This window comes from Chiloscyllium punctatum, chromosome 21 (assembly GCF_047496795.1).
Source record: "Chiloscyllium punctatum isolate Juve2018m chromosome 21, sChiPun1.3, whole genome shotgun sequence".
In the NCBI taxonomy this organism is placed as follows: domain Eukaryota; kingdom Metazoa; phylum Chordata; class Chondrichthyes; order Orectolobiformes; family Hemiscylliidae; genus Chiloscyllium; species Chiloscyllium punctatum.
This window is the reverse complement of record NC_092759.1, coordinates 18514553-18529396: the sequence shown is the minus strand read 5'-3', so window position 1 is coordinate 18529396 and position 14844 is coordinate 18514553. Positions and strand designations below refer to the sequence as shown.

Genomic DNA, 14844 nt, shown 5'->3' with positions numbered 1-14844 from the left:
GAATTCCTGACACTTCATGGAGAAAACGGTTTCCCTCCAGAGACCCTGTCAAACCCCTCGATCCAATCAGACCCGACCTGAATCATGCAGGGACTGTGTAATCTACCCCCGGAGCTCCCTGGCTCAAATCCAGGGTGGCACTCAGTGACATTTAAACTCCATAAATACAAAGCTGGAATTAAAAACCTCACCTTAGTGACGCTGATTAACTATTGTCGATTGTTCGGAGAACTGGGCCGTTTCACAAATCTCCCTTCGGGTGGGCAAATTTGGTCTTCCTTACCCCAGCCTGAGCTACACGGGACTCCAGGCTAACAGTGACGGGGCTGCCTCTGACCTGCCCTGGGAAATAGCTGAGGGGGCAGTTGAAGGCAGGAGATGGGCTTGCCTCTGACCGAGAGACGATGTCCCGGTGGGAGAGCCTCCATCGTGCCTTACCTGCAGAGTGAAGACTTCATCGTCCAGCAATACTTTCTTCTTCTTGGTCTGTGGCAATGTGGTTCCATGTGAGACCTCCACAAGGGCTGGGGTTGGGGAGGGGAAATGAGAGAGGGTAACAGTCAGATTGAGGCTGACTCCTGCCCACAGCGCACCCCTGGCTTCCCTCCCCTCCCGACCCTGGGGTAATACTCACAGCGTTTTGCTCCCATTGCTGCCCAGTTTCACAGCCAGGCTGCCCTGTTGCCGCTTCAGGTTCTCCTCCTCGGTTTTCCGATCACGGCCTGGACACGCGCACACTCGCACCTCGAAACATCTCCGGCCAAGAAGTACGCCACTGTCCGCGCGCGCACACACACAGACAGAGGGAGACAGGGGACAGAGACAAGGAAAGGCAGTCAGACTCTGGGGCAGGGGGACAGAGAGGCAGACTGTCGCCATGGGCTGTGAGCGGCTAGAAACCCCCCTGATCCACTTCAAACTGAGAGATTGCAGATCCACCCCAGGCCATGAGTGGGCCCAATGCCTCACCCCTTCGACAGCGCGACGCTCCCTCAGCGCTGACCCTCCGACAGTGCGGCGCTCCCTCAGCGCTGACCCTCCGACAGTGCCCACTCCCTCAGCGCTGACCCTCCGACAGCGCGACGCTCCCTCAGCGCTGACCCTCCGACAGCGCGGCGCTCCCTCAGCGCTGACCCTCCGACAGCGCGGCGCTCCCTCAGCGCTGACCCTCCGACAGCGCGCGCTCCCTCAGCGCTGACCCTCCGACAGCGCGCGCTCCCTCAGCGCTGACCCTCCGACAGCATGCGCGCCCTCAGCGCTGAGCGGCCTAAGCGCGACGCACCCTCAGCGCTGAGCCTGCCCTGATTGGGGACCAAGGCCGCCCCGGTTACTGTAACTGACACTCACTCAGGGCTCTCCAGGGTGAGGATGGAGAGAATGGGCCTCCTATTCATGCCTCCCATGCAGCTGCTGTTACACATGTAGTTATAGAGAACAGTGGTACAGTCAGAGCCCACCTGGGGGAGGGGAAGAGAGCCCAGTGTCAGTGATCCTTGTCAATCCACACACAGACCCAGAGGCAGCCTGTTCCCCCCCTCCCCAGCAGCTCCCTACCCCCACCACCTCCCTGCCCCTCAAAGCAATGACCTGCACTCCTCGAGTTAGACTGAGGTCACCGTCTCCCTCAACAGAAGCAGCAACAGACCATTCAGCCCATCTAGCCTGCATCTCTCCCCTCCCCATACTGTCCCAACATGGGTCTCCACCCTCCAGCCTGCTACTCCTGCCCTCGATTCTCCCCCCACCACCTCCCCCAAACTCTGAGAGGGGGACAATATCTGTGGAGCTGAGCCTCTGTGATGGAGCCTGAACGACCTTGGGGTGGTGGGGAGGGAGGGGATTCCCAACTCTCTGAGCAGCGACATCCCCCTCCGCCGTCTCCGAATGATGGGCCCAATAACCCCGAGTGTGCCCAGGGCCCTTCCCCCCCCCCCCTCAGCACCTGCCCATTTTAACCAAGTCGCCTTCGCAGAGTTAAATCTGAACTTGGGGGGTGGGGGGGAAAGAGAGAGAGAGAAAGAGAACATCAGCCTAGTATCTCCTCACAGGGCACTCCCCACCCTGCTCCCCCCTCCCTAATCCAGCCAGCCGTCACTGTCAGCCTGGCCCTCTCGTGCCGGAGTGGGCCCCATGCCCAGACCCACACCATGCACCCCCTCTTCCCCATTACCTGTGGAACCTCGTACGGCACGATGACGCTCTGTCGTTTGGTTTCTGAATCCTCGGCATACCGTGCCTGGCTATTGGCCTCGACCCGGATCAGGTGACTGGGAGGGGCAGGGCCTGCGGGCATCAAGACAGAACGAGACTCTCGTGAGTCAGTCCCCGTGCCCCTTCTGACCCCCCCCCCCCCCCACCCCCGGGAGCCCACAGCGGTCGGATTCGCCCAAGAGGGCTGGCACAGGCTGGAAGGCCTGGCGCGAGTGGCCTCTTGTCGTGCGGTTGTGACTCCAGCTCCTGGCGAGGGAGTGAAATGATCCTCTCAAACCGACCCAAAGTGAGCCACTCATTTCTCCATTGGCTATTGGCTCACAGGGTTGCATTGTGGAGATCTCTGCCTCCGAACCACTTGAGCAGACTCCCAGCAGTCTCTCCTTACATGCGAACTCAGTCCTCGATCAAATAACCCAGCTTTGCATTTGGAGGAACAGAAACCTGACCAGGGCCAGCGCCAAAGTGGCCCTCCAAATCAAATCCCCAGAAAAAGAAAACTCACGCAGTTCACAACATTATTTCTGGGAAAACCAAATGAAAACGCCAAGTGGAAAACCTAACGTGATCTAATTAAACAGATTTTTGGAAAAAAAAAGTCTGCCTCACTCAAGGAGGGAAATCTGCCGTCCCTCTCTGACCCTACACGTGACTCCAGACTACCAGCCCAATGTGGTTAACTGTTAACAGCCTTCTGAAATAACCCAGGGAGACACCCAGTCTAACACACAGCCCCCACTTGTAAGTAATCGCCTCTAAATTCTGCTTTTCGATGATATTCCCATTGTCCGAAGAACCCTGCAGACAGCCGAGGTGGGCAAAGGGATTCCCAATATCCGGCAGCCGGCTCCCCCCACCCCCAGCCACCCCACCCCCGAGGATGGTAGTGAGGAAGGCCTGACTCTCACCGTCATCATTCTCCGAGTTGCGTTCGTGGTGCGGGCAACGTCTCACCACTTCAGCCACATGCTCCGGCTTCTTATAGACGGCAGTGGCACGGAGTAGAGTCCCTGGGGGTGGCACTGAGTCCACACGAACCTGGATCGGGCAGGTCTTGGCCAGTTGGCAGAACAGCTTGTTCAGGATGGGGGAGTACTGCACATAGAGGGGGGGAGACAGAGAGAGATGGTCAATGACAAATCAATTCAACTCTGCTTTACTCAAACTCACCCAAGACCAAGGGCCAAACCCAGGCCAGAAAAGGCCATGGCTTCCGATATTGCCAACTTCCAAACTCTCTCACATCCAAGTCCGACACAGCGCAAAGGGTCCTGGCGTGGCTGCAATGTACCTGTACTGAACCACCCATGCCAGCAGCCAATAAAAGACAGGCTCAACACTTGGTGGAGGGCGCGCCGCACCGTCGGAGGGTCAGTGCTGAGGGCGCGCCACACCGTCGGAGGGTCAGTGCTGAGGGCGCGCCGCACCGCCGGAGGGTCAGTGCTGAGGGAGTGGGCACTGTCGGAGGGTCAATCTATCCCAGAACAGGATGAAGATTAATAATCTCCTCTTTATGAAATTAAACCCAACCCTCACTGTCTGTCGGGAGCTGGGAGTTGATAATGAACAGATTCCTGTTAATGTTTAACAGCTCAATGGGAACTGCCACATCAGCGTGCAAACCTCCCATTTCTCAGGGTCTGTCACAGAATGCTGTCCCAGCCCTACTCCCCACTCAGCTCAGAACAGGCTGCTCCCTCCAGCTGTAGGTACAACGGCTGGTGCATCAACTCACCAGAGACCGGGAGAGTGAGAGGGAGGGAGAGATCGGAAGAGTACACAGGGCTCCCTCTCAGCGCGGTCGGAGGGTCAGTGCAGCGCCGAACGTGACTGACCTCAGTCCAGGGGAGAGTGTGGCTCTGGTTGTTTCTGTGGTGCTGCTCCTCCCTGGGGGTGCTGTCCACTGTGAGGCGAGGTACATCACAGACTGACCCTGAACTGACAGCTGGAGACAGCAGGTCTCCACCAGGAGCCAACATGGTCACGTCAAGGTGAGAAATGGCAGCTTCCACCTCCCTCACACGTGCACACACAGACACAGAGACAGAGACAGAGACACAGAGACAGGAGTCACACAGCAAGCTTCTCCAGCCTGATTACTCCAGTGGGTGGAGTCTCTGTGGCTGCAGCTAACAGCTAAAACATGCCCAGTCATGTTCCACCAGAGAGTTTCACCTCCCTCTCCCTCCCTCTCTCTCTCTCCCGGTCTCTGGTGAGTTGGTGCAGACAAACTGACAGCAATCCCAGAGGTTCCAGCACAGGACAGTAATCTGAAACCGGATAATGGATCCAGGCCAATTAAACAAAAGGTAAATCCCGATTTCCGGTTGTTCTTTGGATCAGATCTCCCAGTATTGGACCGAGGGCTCAGGATTCAAACAGTGCGGCGCTCCCTCAGCGCTGACCTCTCCGACGGCGTGGCGCCCCCTCAGCGCTGACCTCCCCGACGGCGCGGCGCTCCCTCAGCGCTGACCCTCCGACAGTGCGGCACTCCCTCAGCGCTGACCCTCCGACAGTGCGGCACTCCCTCAGCGCTGACCCTCCGACAGTGCGGCACTCCCTCAGCGCTGTCCCTCCGACAGTGCGGCGCTCCCTCAGCACTGACCTACCCGACAGTGCGGCGCTCCCTCAGCACTGACCCTCCGACAGTGCAGCGCTCCCTCAGCACTGACCCTCCGACAGTGCAGCGCTCCCTCAGCGCTGACCCTCTCTCTATGTTGCATGGACAGTGTCAGTAGATGTCGTTGGAGGGGGTGCCTGCTGGCATGGAGGCGGGTCTGGGGAAATGGAGGTGTCCTGTGGCCGGGGGGGGACATTAGAGTACCGTGCACTGGAGCAGCTGGGGCAGAGCGGATGGGAATGAGGGGGTTCCTCACCGTACACGTGACAGACTTGGCCGTGCTGGACTGCTGGAACTGCAGCTGGAACTGGTGAGGGCCTGGATAGTCGTCTGTGGCCAGGACTGAGTTGGTGGGCATTCGCGGCAGGTTCGACACTGGCGCAGCCTGGGAGGAGCTCGGCAGTGGGAGTGACATCTCCGGAATGGGAGCACCATCGCCGCTCCCCACACCCAGCTCGTCCATCTGGAGGTCCAGGTCAGTGAGCACCGACTGCAGGATGAAAAGGCAGACTGTCAGAATGCTTCAGCAATCCCTGACCCCTTCACCCCGATCCCCAAAACTGACCCCGATCCCCCACCCTGACCCCAACCCCACTTCCACCCCCTCACCCCCACACAGACACCCACCCCCACTCCCGCCCCCTACCCCCATAGTGACCCCACCCCCACCCTCCCCCACACTGACCCGACCCCCACACTGACCCTTCACCCACCCTGTCCCCCCCACATTGACCCCACACCATCCACCTCTGCCCCCACACCCACCCCTGCCCCCACCCACCCACCCCTGCCCCCACACTGACTCCACACCCACCCCGCCCCCCATTCCTTCACACCCACCCCCACAACCAACCCCCCCACTGACCCCACACTCACCCCTGCCCCCACTCTGACCCCTCAACCACCCCTGCCCCCCCAATGACCCCATACCCATCCCCGCCCACCCACTGACCCCACACGCACCCACCCCCACACACCCAAGCCCACACTGACCCCACCCCCACCCCATACTCATCCCGCTCTCCCACACTCACCCCTGCCCCCACCCCCGCTCCCCACATCCACTCCCAACCCCTCACCCCCACACTGACCCCACATCCACCCCGACCCCTCACCCACCCCCGCCCCCCACACTGACCCCCCACCCACTCCCCACCCTCTCAACCCCACCCCGACCCTCCCCAACGCTGACCCCCTCATCCTCTTCCCCTCCCTCCCATGCTGATGCCCACACTCACTCCTGCGAAAGCGGAGGGTTGGAGCTGGTATTTATACCAGGGACCCCCTTACTCCTGGGGTTACAGACTCACCAGCATTGGGAAGACATTCTCCAGGCCCACGTTGGCACTTGGTACCTCGAGCCTGTGGGGACAGAGGGAAACAGTCACACAGTGGCCCACCCATGTCACCTTGCAGGCAGTCCTGAGTGACACGGCCTCAATCTCAGGCAGAATGCTGCCAAGGCTTATCATTGACCTCAGGTCCTTCTGTATGAGGCTGACACTGTGCCTTGACAATTAAGACTTGAGAGTGATGCTGATGTACATGTAAAGCTCAAAACTGGGACAGGTGAGTATTCTAGGTCAGAGTGGGCAAGGTGCCAGGAGACGCAGTAACAAGCAATGGGTATCAATGTATCCATGGGGTGACACACACAGGAGAGAGACACATATACACATACAGGTGGCACACGCACACACACTAGCATATATACACACATGCACAGACACACAGAAGAACATATACATGCAGACACTTACACATACACAGACAGACACAGAGGACACTTCTGTGTACAGCAAGAAGGTGAACAAGCAGTTTCAGAGATGTGCTAGGTGTCACGATTGACGAAACCACAACTTTCAAAATCATTTCAAAGAAACAGAGACTCACTGGTTCCACAGCTCCCGAAAGGTCTCCTGGCTTAGAGGCTCATCCAGTTGACTTTCTGTCATTGTGCCTGAGGACATGAATCAGAAACGGGAGTTCAGGTAGTAAGCAGTTTGAATCTCGTGTTGTACCCGTCCTGACAGTGTTTGAGGGTGAGAAGCAGTTTGAATCTCGTGTTGTACCCGTCCTGACAGTGTTTGAGGGTGAGACAATATAGACGGATCTTTAGCCTGCGTCTAATCCTGTGCTGTCTCTGTCCTGGGAATGTTTGATGGGGGCACAGCGCAGAGGAAGCTTTAGCCCACGTCTAACCCTGTCCTGGGAACGTTTGATGGGGGATAGTGTTGAAAGTTTACCTTGCATCTCACCCTGTGCTGTCTCTGTCCTGGGAATGTTTGATGGGGGGACAGCGTAGAGGTAGCTTTAGCCCGCGTCTAACCCTGTGCTGTCTCTGTCCTGGGAACATTTGATGGGGGGACAGTGTAGAGGGAGATTTAGCCCGCATCTAACCCTGTGCTGTCTCTGTCCTGGAACGTTGGATGGGAGGCAGTACAGTTTAAAAGAGTAGAGGACACTTTACTCTACGTTACCCCCCCTATGCTGTACTTGTCCTGGGGACTGTATCAATGGGGACAACTCCATGGGGTTGCTGGGAGCTCAGGGACCAGATTGAATGGGCCAGCTAGCCCCGCCCCCTTCCACTTCACCGGAAGCGCCCTGAGGAATACGTCACCGACCAAAACAAAAACAGAGAGATGGGGGAGGAAAGGGGTCATTCTGAGAAAAACACAATTTCCTGTTCCTGCGGGGAAAAACCCAGGAACGGAGCTGCTGCTGACTCGAATTTAGCAAACAGAGATGGTGGGAGAGGGAAAAAGGATAATCGACAGCGTTTATAAAGATTAAAAGAGATTTGTTATTCCCCCCCCCACCCCAAAATGGTTTGACTCGGATCAGAACCAAATGGAGGAGGGGTGTTCAGCAGAGAGAGTTAAACCGTAAAGGCTCGTTTCTAGGACAGAGGAGGATCACGGTCTGGGGGATTCAAAATTCTCCAATTTAACCGTCAATCTGATCCCCAGCTCTCCGACCGGGTGAGTTTATTGCCAATGATACACGGCCCATGCTGCGGACCTCCCCCACACCGGGAATGGTACAGCCCACCACATCGAGCCCGCGTGTTTTCCTTCTGAATGGGGGGAGCGCGGCCCCGTCCAGCGCCCCCCCCCAAGATCCACAAAGCGCGGGCGCGGCCCCGACTCAGCCCCCAACGGCCACAGTGCGCGGCCCCGCGTCACCCCCCCTTGCCCTCGGTGCGCGGCCCCCGCCGCTCGACCCCGGAGCCCAACGGCAAACACCGAGCGGGAGGGCCCAGTCTAAGGCCTTCACCGACACCGACTCCGACCCGTCCACACCTCGCCCCCTCCTCCGTCTCTCTCTCTCTCCCCGCAGTCGGTGTGGCTCGGAGCCGCTTCCTTCGCCGCTCTCTCTCCGGCCACCCGCAGACCCACCGCTCCCGCCGCCGCCGCCGCCGCTGAGCCGGGGATTCCCCGGATCCCAGCGGCCACCGCGCGGACCCTCGCCCACGACCCCGCCCACTCATGCTCTCCCCTCCCCCCCCAACCCTTGGACAACATGCGGCCCTGGCCCCGCCCCCCACACCCCGGCCCGACCAATAATCTGACACCGCCTCCCCCCCCGCACTCCCGACCCCGCCCCCCCCCCACGCCTTACCCCGCCCCCCCACCTCACGCAACTGACCCCTCCCACGAAACCCGACCCAACCCCCACCATCCAGGACCGCACACACGCTCGGGACCCGCCCCCCAATCCCCTGACGTCGACCCCGACCTTAAGTGACTCCATCACCCCAAGCCCCACTGACCCCGCCCCCTCCGGCCAGACTCCACCCCCAGACCATTGACCCCGCCCACTCGAACGCTGTCCCTCGGAAGCCTGGTCCCGCCCCTTCCACCTGGTCCGCCCTCTTCACTTAAAGGCCCAGACCCATAAAGTTAGGGTGGATTGGCCGTGTTAAATTACCCCATAGTGCCCAGGGATGTGCAGGTTAGCGTGGATTGACCTTGGGAAGTGCAAGATTACAGGGAAAGGATGGGATGTCCTGCGGTGTGGACTCAATGGGCCGAATGGCCTGCTCCTACAGTGGAGGGGGTTCTGTTGGGATAACACGTGGGCGGAGCCAGGGTCCGGAGGGGCGGGACCAAAGCACAAGGGGGGGGGCGGGGGCGGGGCATGGGTTCAACGGGGCGGGGCTCCGGTGGAAGGGGCGGGCTTTATGGCCTTGAGTGAAGAGGGTGGACCAGGTGGGAGGGGCGGGACCAGGCTTCCAAGGGACAGCGTTTGAGTGGGCGGGGTCAACGGTGTGGGGGGTGGAGTCTGGCCGGAGGGGGCGGGGTCAGTCGGGTTTGGACCAGAATGCAAAGGATAGATGATAACCAGGACAATTAAATGAGAAAGCTCGCTAGAAATGTTCAAAATGATAGTGAGAGTTTCTAAAGAGGAAAACAGTAAGTATGCATTAGTATCATGTGGAAGCAGGCTATTCAGCACTTACCACGTAAATAATGTCCCCTATGTTGTGGTTCTGTTCGCCGAGCTGGGAATTTGTGTTGCAACCGTTTCATCCCCCGTCTAGGTGACATCCTCAGTGCTTGGGGGGCTCCTGTGAAGCGCTTCTGTGCTGTTTCCTCCGGCATTTATAGTGGTTTGAATCTATACCGGAAGCGGCAGAGACAAGCCACTATAAATGCTGGAGGAAACAGCACAGAAGCGTTTCACAGGAACCCCCCCCCCCCCCCACCCCCCCAGCACTGAGGATGTTACCTAGACAGGGGACGAAACGTTTGCAAGACAAATTCCCAGCTCGGCGAACAGAACCACAACAACGAGCGCCCGAGCTACAAATCTTCCCCCAAACTTTGAATGTCCCCTATCCTAACCCCAACATTTCCCATGACCAATCCACATCTTTCAACTGTGGGAGGACACCCAGAGTGAGGCAGCAGTGCTAGCCACCTGTGCCACCCTGTTTTAGCATAGAAACTCACAATATCCCCTCCTCCAGGCCCAGGGAACCACATACGCTCCCTGCTGCACACTGCCCCTCATAGTCCTCCAATTCGATGGTGACATCTAGTCAGGGACTGACGACACCTTTGCCCACATAGGGCAGGTTGTCTCATAAGGTTAATGGGATCTGTATAACAGGATTTGTTTTCTCTTCTTCCCTTGTCTGCTGCCATGCTGCCTCATAAGTATGACATGGAGGGTGAAAGGCCAATGCAACTTGATGGACAAGTTGCCTCCATTCTGAAAAACGGGCAGGAAATTTCTCCCAGTCTTTCCAATCATTGCCCCTGACAAAGATGGCGTCCACATGCAAGCCCCACTGTCTGATGCCCCCAATAAAGATGGCTTGGTTCTCAAGAGGCTGAGAATGAGGAGTTAACAGTAGATAATTAAGAATGATAATGAACAAATATTCTGCTTCCGTCTTCACTCTTTGAGCTGGGATGTCATGTTGAGGTTGTACAGGATGTTAATGAGGAGAAACTGAGGACTGCAGATGCTGGAGATCAGGGTCGAGAGTGTGGTGCTGGAAATGCACAGCAGGTCAGGCAGCATCCGAGGAGCAGGAAAATTGATATTTCCGGCAGGAGCCTGATGAAGGGCTTTTGCCCAAAATGTCGATTCTCCTGTTCCTTGGATGCTGCCTGACCTGCTGTGCTTTTCCAGCAGGTCTCTCTCGACCCAGGATGTTAATGAGGCCTCTTCTGGAGTATTACGTCCAGCTCTGTTTGCCCCGTTATGGGAAGGATATTACAATGTAAAACAGGAGCGGAAGCAGCACAGAACTAGAGTCTTAGAGCAAGGAAACCCTTCGGTCCAACCCGTCCATGCCGACCAGATATCCCAGCCCAATCTAGTCCCACCTGCCAGCACCCGGCCCATATCCCTGCAAACTCTTCCTATTTATATACCCATCCAAATGCCTTTTAAATGTTGCAATTGTACCAGCCTCCACCACATCCTCTGGCAGCTCATTCCATACACGTACCACCCTCTTTTATATCTTTCCCCTCTCACCCTAAACCTATGTCCTCTAGTTCTGGACTCACCCACCCCAGGGAAAAGACTTTGCCTATTTACCCTATCCATGCTCCTCATAATTTTGTAAACCTCTATAAGGTCACCCCTCAGCCTCCGACGCTCCAGGGAAAACAGCCCCAGCCTGTTCAGCCTCTCTCTATAGCTCAAATCTTCCAACCCAGGCAACATCCTTGTAAAATCTTTTCTGAACCCTTTCAAGTTTCACAACATCTTTCCAATAGGAAGGAGACCAGAATTGCGCGCAATATTCCAGCAGTGGTCTAACCAATGTCCTGAACAGTCACAACATGACCTACCAACTCCTGTACTCAATACTCTGACCAATAAAAGTAAGCATACCAAACGCCTTCTTCACTATCCTATCTACCTGTGACTCCACTTTCAAGGAGCTATGATCCTGCACTCCAAGATCTCTTCGTTCAGCAACACTCCCTAGGACCTTACCATTAAGTGTATAAGTCCTCCTAAGATTTGCTTTCCCAAAATGCAGCACCTCGCATTTATCTGAATTAAACTCCATCTGCCACTTCTCAGCCCATTGGCACATCTGGTCCAAATCCTGTTGTAATCTGAGGTAACCCTCTTCGCTGTCCACTACACCTCCAATTTTGGTGTCATCTGCAAACTTACTAATTGTACCTCTTATGCTCACATCCAAATCATTTATGTAAATGACAAAAACTAGAGGGCCCAGCACCGATCCTTGTGGCAGTCCACTGGTCACAGGCCTCCAGTCTGAAAAACAACCCTCCACCACCACCCTCTGTCTTCTACCTTTGAGCCAGTTCTGTATCCAAATGGCTAGTTCTCCCTGGATTCCATGAGATCTAACCTTGCTAATCAGTCTCCCATGAGGAACCTTGTCGAACGCCTTACTGAAGTCCATATAGATTACATCTACTGCTCTGCCCTCATCAATCTTCTTTGTTACTTCTTCAAAAAACTCAATCAAGTTTGTGAGACATGATTTCCCATACACAAAGCCATATATGCCTTTCCAAATATATGTACAACCTGTCCCTCAGGATTCCCTCCAACAACTTGCCCACCACCGAGGTCAGGCTCACTGGTCTATAGTTCCCTGGCTTGTCTTTACCGCCCTTCTTAAACAGTGGCACCACGTTTGCCAACCTCCAGTCTTCCGGCACCTACCTGTGACTATCGATAATACAAATATCTCAGCAAGAGGCCCAGCAATCACTTCTCTAGCTTCCCACAGAGTTTTCGGGTACACCTGATCAGGTCCTGGGGATTTATCCACTTTTAGCTATTTCAAGACATCCAGCACTTCCTCCTCTGTAATCTGGACATTTTGCAAGATGTCACCATCTATCTCCCTACATTCAATATCTTTCATATCCTTTTCCATACTAAATTCTGATGCAAAATACTCATTTTGTATCTGCCTCATTTTCTGTGGCTCCACAAAAAGGCCGCCTTACTGATCTTAGAGGGGCCCTGTTCTCTCCCTAGTTACCCTTTTGTCCTTAATGTATTTGTTAAAACTCTTTATATTCTCCTTAATTCTATTTGCCAAAGCTATCTCATGTCCCCGTTTTGCCCTCCTGATTTTCCTCTTAAGTATACTCCTACTTCCTTTATACTCTTCTAAGGATTCACTCGATCTATCCTGTCTATACCTGACATATGCTTCCTTCTTTTTCTTAACCAAACCCTCAATTTCTTTAGTCATCCAGCATTCCCTATACCTACCAGCCTTCCCTTTCACCCTGACAGGAATATACTTTCTCTGGATTCTTGTTATCTCATTTCTGAAGGCTTCCCATTTTCCAGCCGTCCCTTTACCTGCGAACATCTGCCTCCAATCAGCTTTCAAAAGTTCTTGCCTAATACCATCAAAATTGGCCTTTCTCCAATTTAGAACTTCAACCTTTAGATCTGGTCTATCCTTTTCCATCACTATTTTAAATCTAATAGAATTATGGTCGCTGGTCCCAAAGTGCTCCCCCACTGACACCTCAGTCACCTGCCCTGCCTTATTTCCCAAGAGTAGGTCAAGTTTTGCACCTTCTCTAGTAGGTACATCCACATACTGAATCAGAAAATTGTCTTGTACACACTTAACAAATTCCTCTCCATTTAAACCTTTAACACTATGGCAGTCCCAATCTATGTTTGGAAAGTTAAAATCCCCTACCATAACCACCCTATTATTCTTACAGATAACTGAGATCTCCTTACAAGTTTGTTTCTCAATTTCTGTCTGACTATTGGGGGGGTCTATAATACAATCCTAATAAGGTGATCATCCCTTTCTTATTTCTCAGTTCCACCCAAATAACTTCCCTGGATGTATTTCCAGGAATGTCCTCCCTTAGCACAGCTGTAATACTATCCCTCATCAAAAACGCCACTCCCCCTCCTCTCTTACCTCCCTTTCTATCCTTCCTGTAGCATTTGTATCCTGGAACATTAAGCTGCCAGTCCTACCCATCCCTGAGCCATGTTTCTGTAATTGCTATGATATCCCAGTCCCATGTTCCTAACCATGCCCTGAGTTCATCTGCCTTCCCTGTTTGGCCCCTTGATTGAAATAAATGCAGTTTCATTTATTAGTCCTACCTTGTCCCTGTCTGCCCTGCCAGGATGTTGTCGGGAATGGAGGCTTTGAGTTATAAAAATAAGTTGGGGCTGTTTTCACTGGAGCATCGGAGGCTGAGGGGTGACCTTATAGAGGTTTATAAAATCATGGGGGGCATGGATAGGTTAAATAACCAAGGTCTTTTCCCCAGGATGGGGGAGTCCAAAACTAGGGGGCATTGGCTTAGGGTGAGAGGAGAGAGGTTTAAAAAAGACTTGGGGTGGGCAACATTTTTACACGGAGAGTGGTATGTGTGTGGAATGAACTGCCAGGGAAGTGGTGGATGTGAGTACAGTTACAACATTTAAAAGACATTTGGGTAGTCCATGAATAGGGAAGGTTTGGAGGGATATGGGCCAGGAGCAGGCAGGTGGGACTAGTTTAGTTTGGGGTTATGGTTGGTATGGACCGGTTTGAGCAAGCAGTCTGTTTCCATGCTGGGTGACTCTATGACTCCGTGGTGGGTAGGATAAGGGAGATGGGGTGTCTGTGATGGTGAGGAAGTTGGCAGGGATTGGGAGGTTGGTCCTCCACAATGGTGAGGCCTTTGGATCGGACAACTCAGGGAAACAAAATGTGTAGATAGAGAGCAGGTTAGGTGCTAACTGTGCTGAAGGAGCTGGGTTCACACCCTGAAATTATTAAACTTGGGTCTAACGTGAAGTAACAGCTGAGGTCAGGTTTCTGAACCTTACATTGGAACAACAGAAGAAACAGAAGTGCCAGTACGATAGGAGGATGAAAAACTAAAATGGCAGCCTCCTGGACGAAGCGATTAGAATAGCTGAGTGCTTGTTTCTGAAAAGGATTTGAAATTGACAGTGGAAGTTAAAAATCACACCACACGAGGTTATAGTCCAACTAGTTTATTTGGAAGCACAAGCTGTCAGAGTGCTGCTGAGCTACCTGATGAAGGAGCATCGCTTTGTAAGCTAGTGCTTCCAAATAAATCTGTTGGACTATACCCTGTTAAAAATCACACAACGCCAGGTTGTAGTCCAACAGGTTTAATTGGAAGAACACTAGCTTTCGGAGCGATGCTCCTTCATCAGGTGATAGTCGCTCCGAAAGCTAGTGTGCTTCCAATTAAACCTGTTGGACTATAACCTGGTGTTGTGTGATTTTTAACTTTGTACACCCCAGTCCAACACCGGCATCTCCAAATCATGACTATACCTTGGAGTTGTGTGATTTTTTTAAGCAATCCAACACTGGGCTCCTCCACAGAGTGAAGGTTGTAATGGTTTAACTGGGCAGCAGAGGGCAGCCTACACCAGCATTTAGTCTATTTCAGATGTAGACAGAGAACCGCAAGGGGGAATAAACAATGAACAAGATTCATTTCAAAGTCCGTACAAAGGAATAACACGTAAATACATATCTGGAGGTT

The 14844-nt window shown here is 54.1% G+C and overlaps 1 protein-coding gene across 1 annotated transcript; it reads right to left on the bottom strand.

Annotated features, from left to right (window-relative positions):
- Positions 1-279: 279 nt before the first annotated feature.
- On the bottom strand, positions 280-8299 carry LOC140492633 (cellular tumor antigen p53-like). Its single transcript, XM_072591663.1, is given in 9 exon segments — positions 280-524; positions 618-775; positions 1348-1457; positions 2171-2283; positions 3120-3306; positions 5088-5321; positions 6142-6193; positions 6725-6791; positions 8137-8299. Coding segments are annotated over 8 exon segments (1146 nt in total). The 5' UTR covers positions 6787-6791; positions 8137-8299; the 3' UTR covers positions 280-294.
- Positions 8300-14844: the final 6545 nt, after the last annotated feature.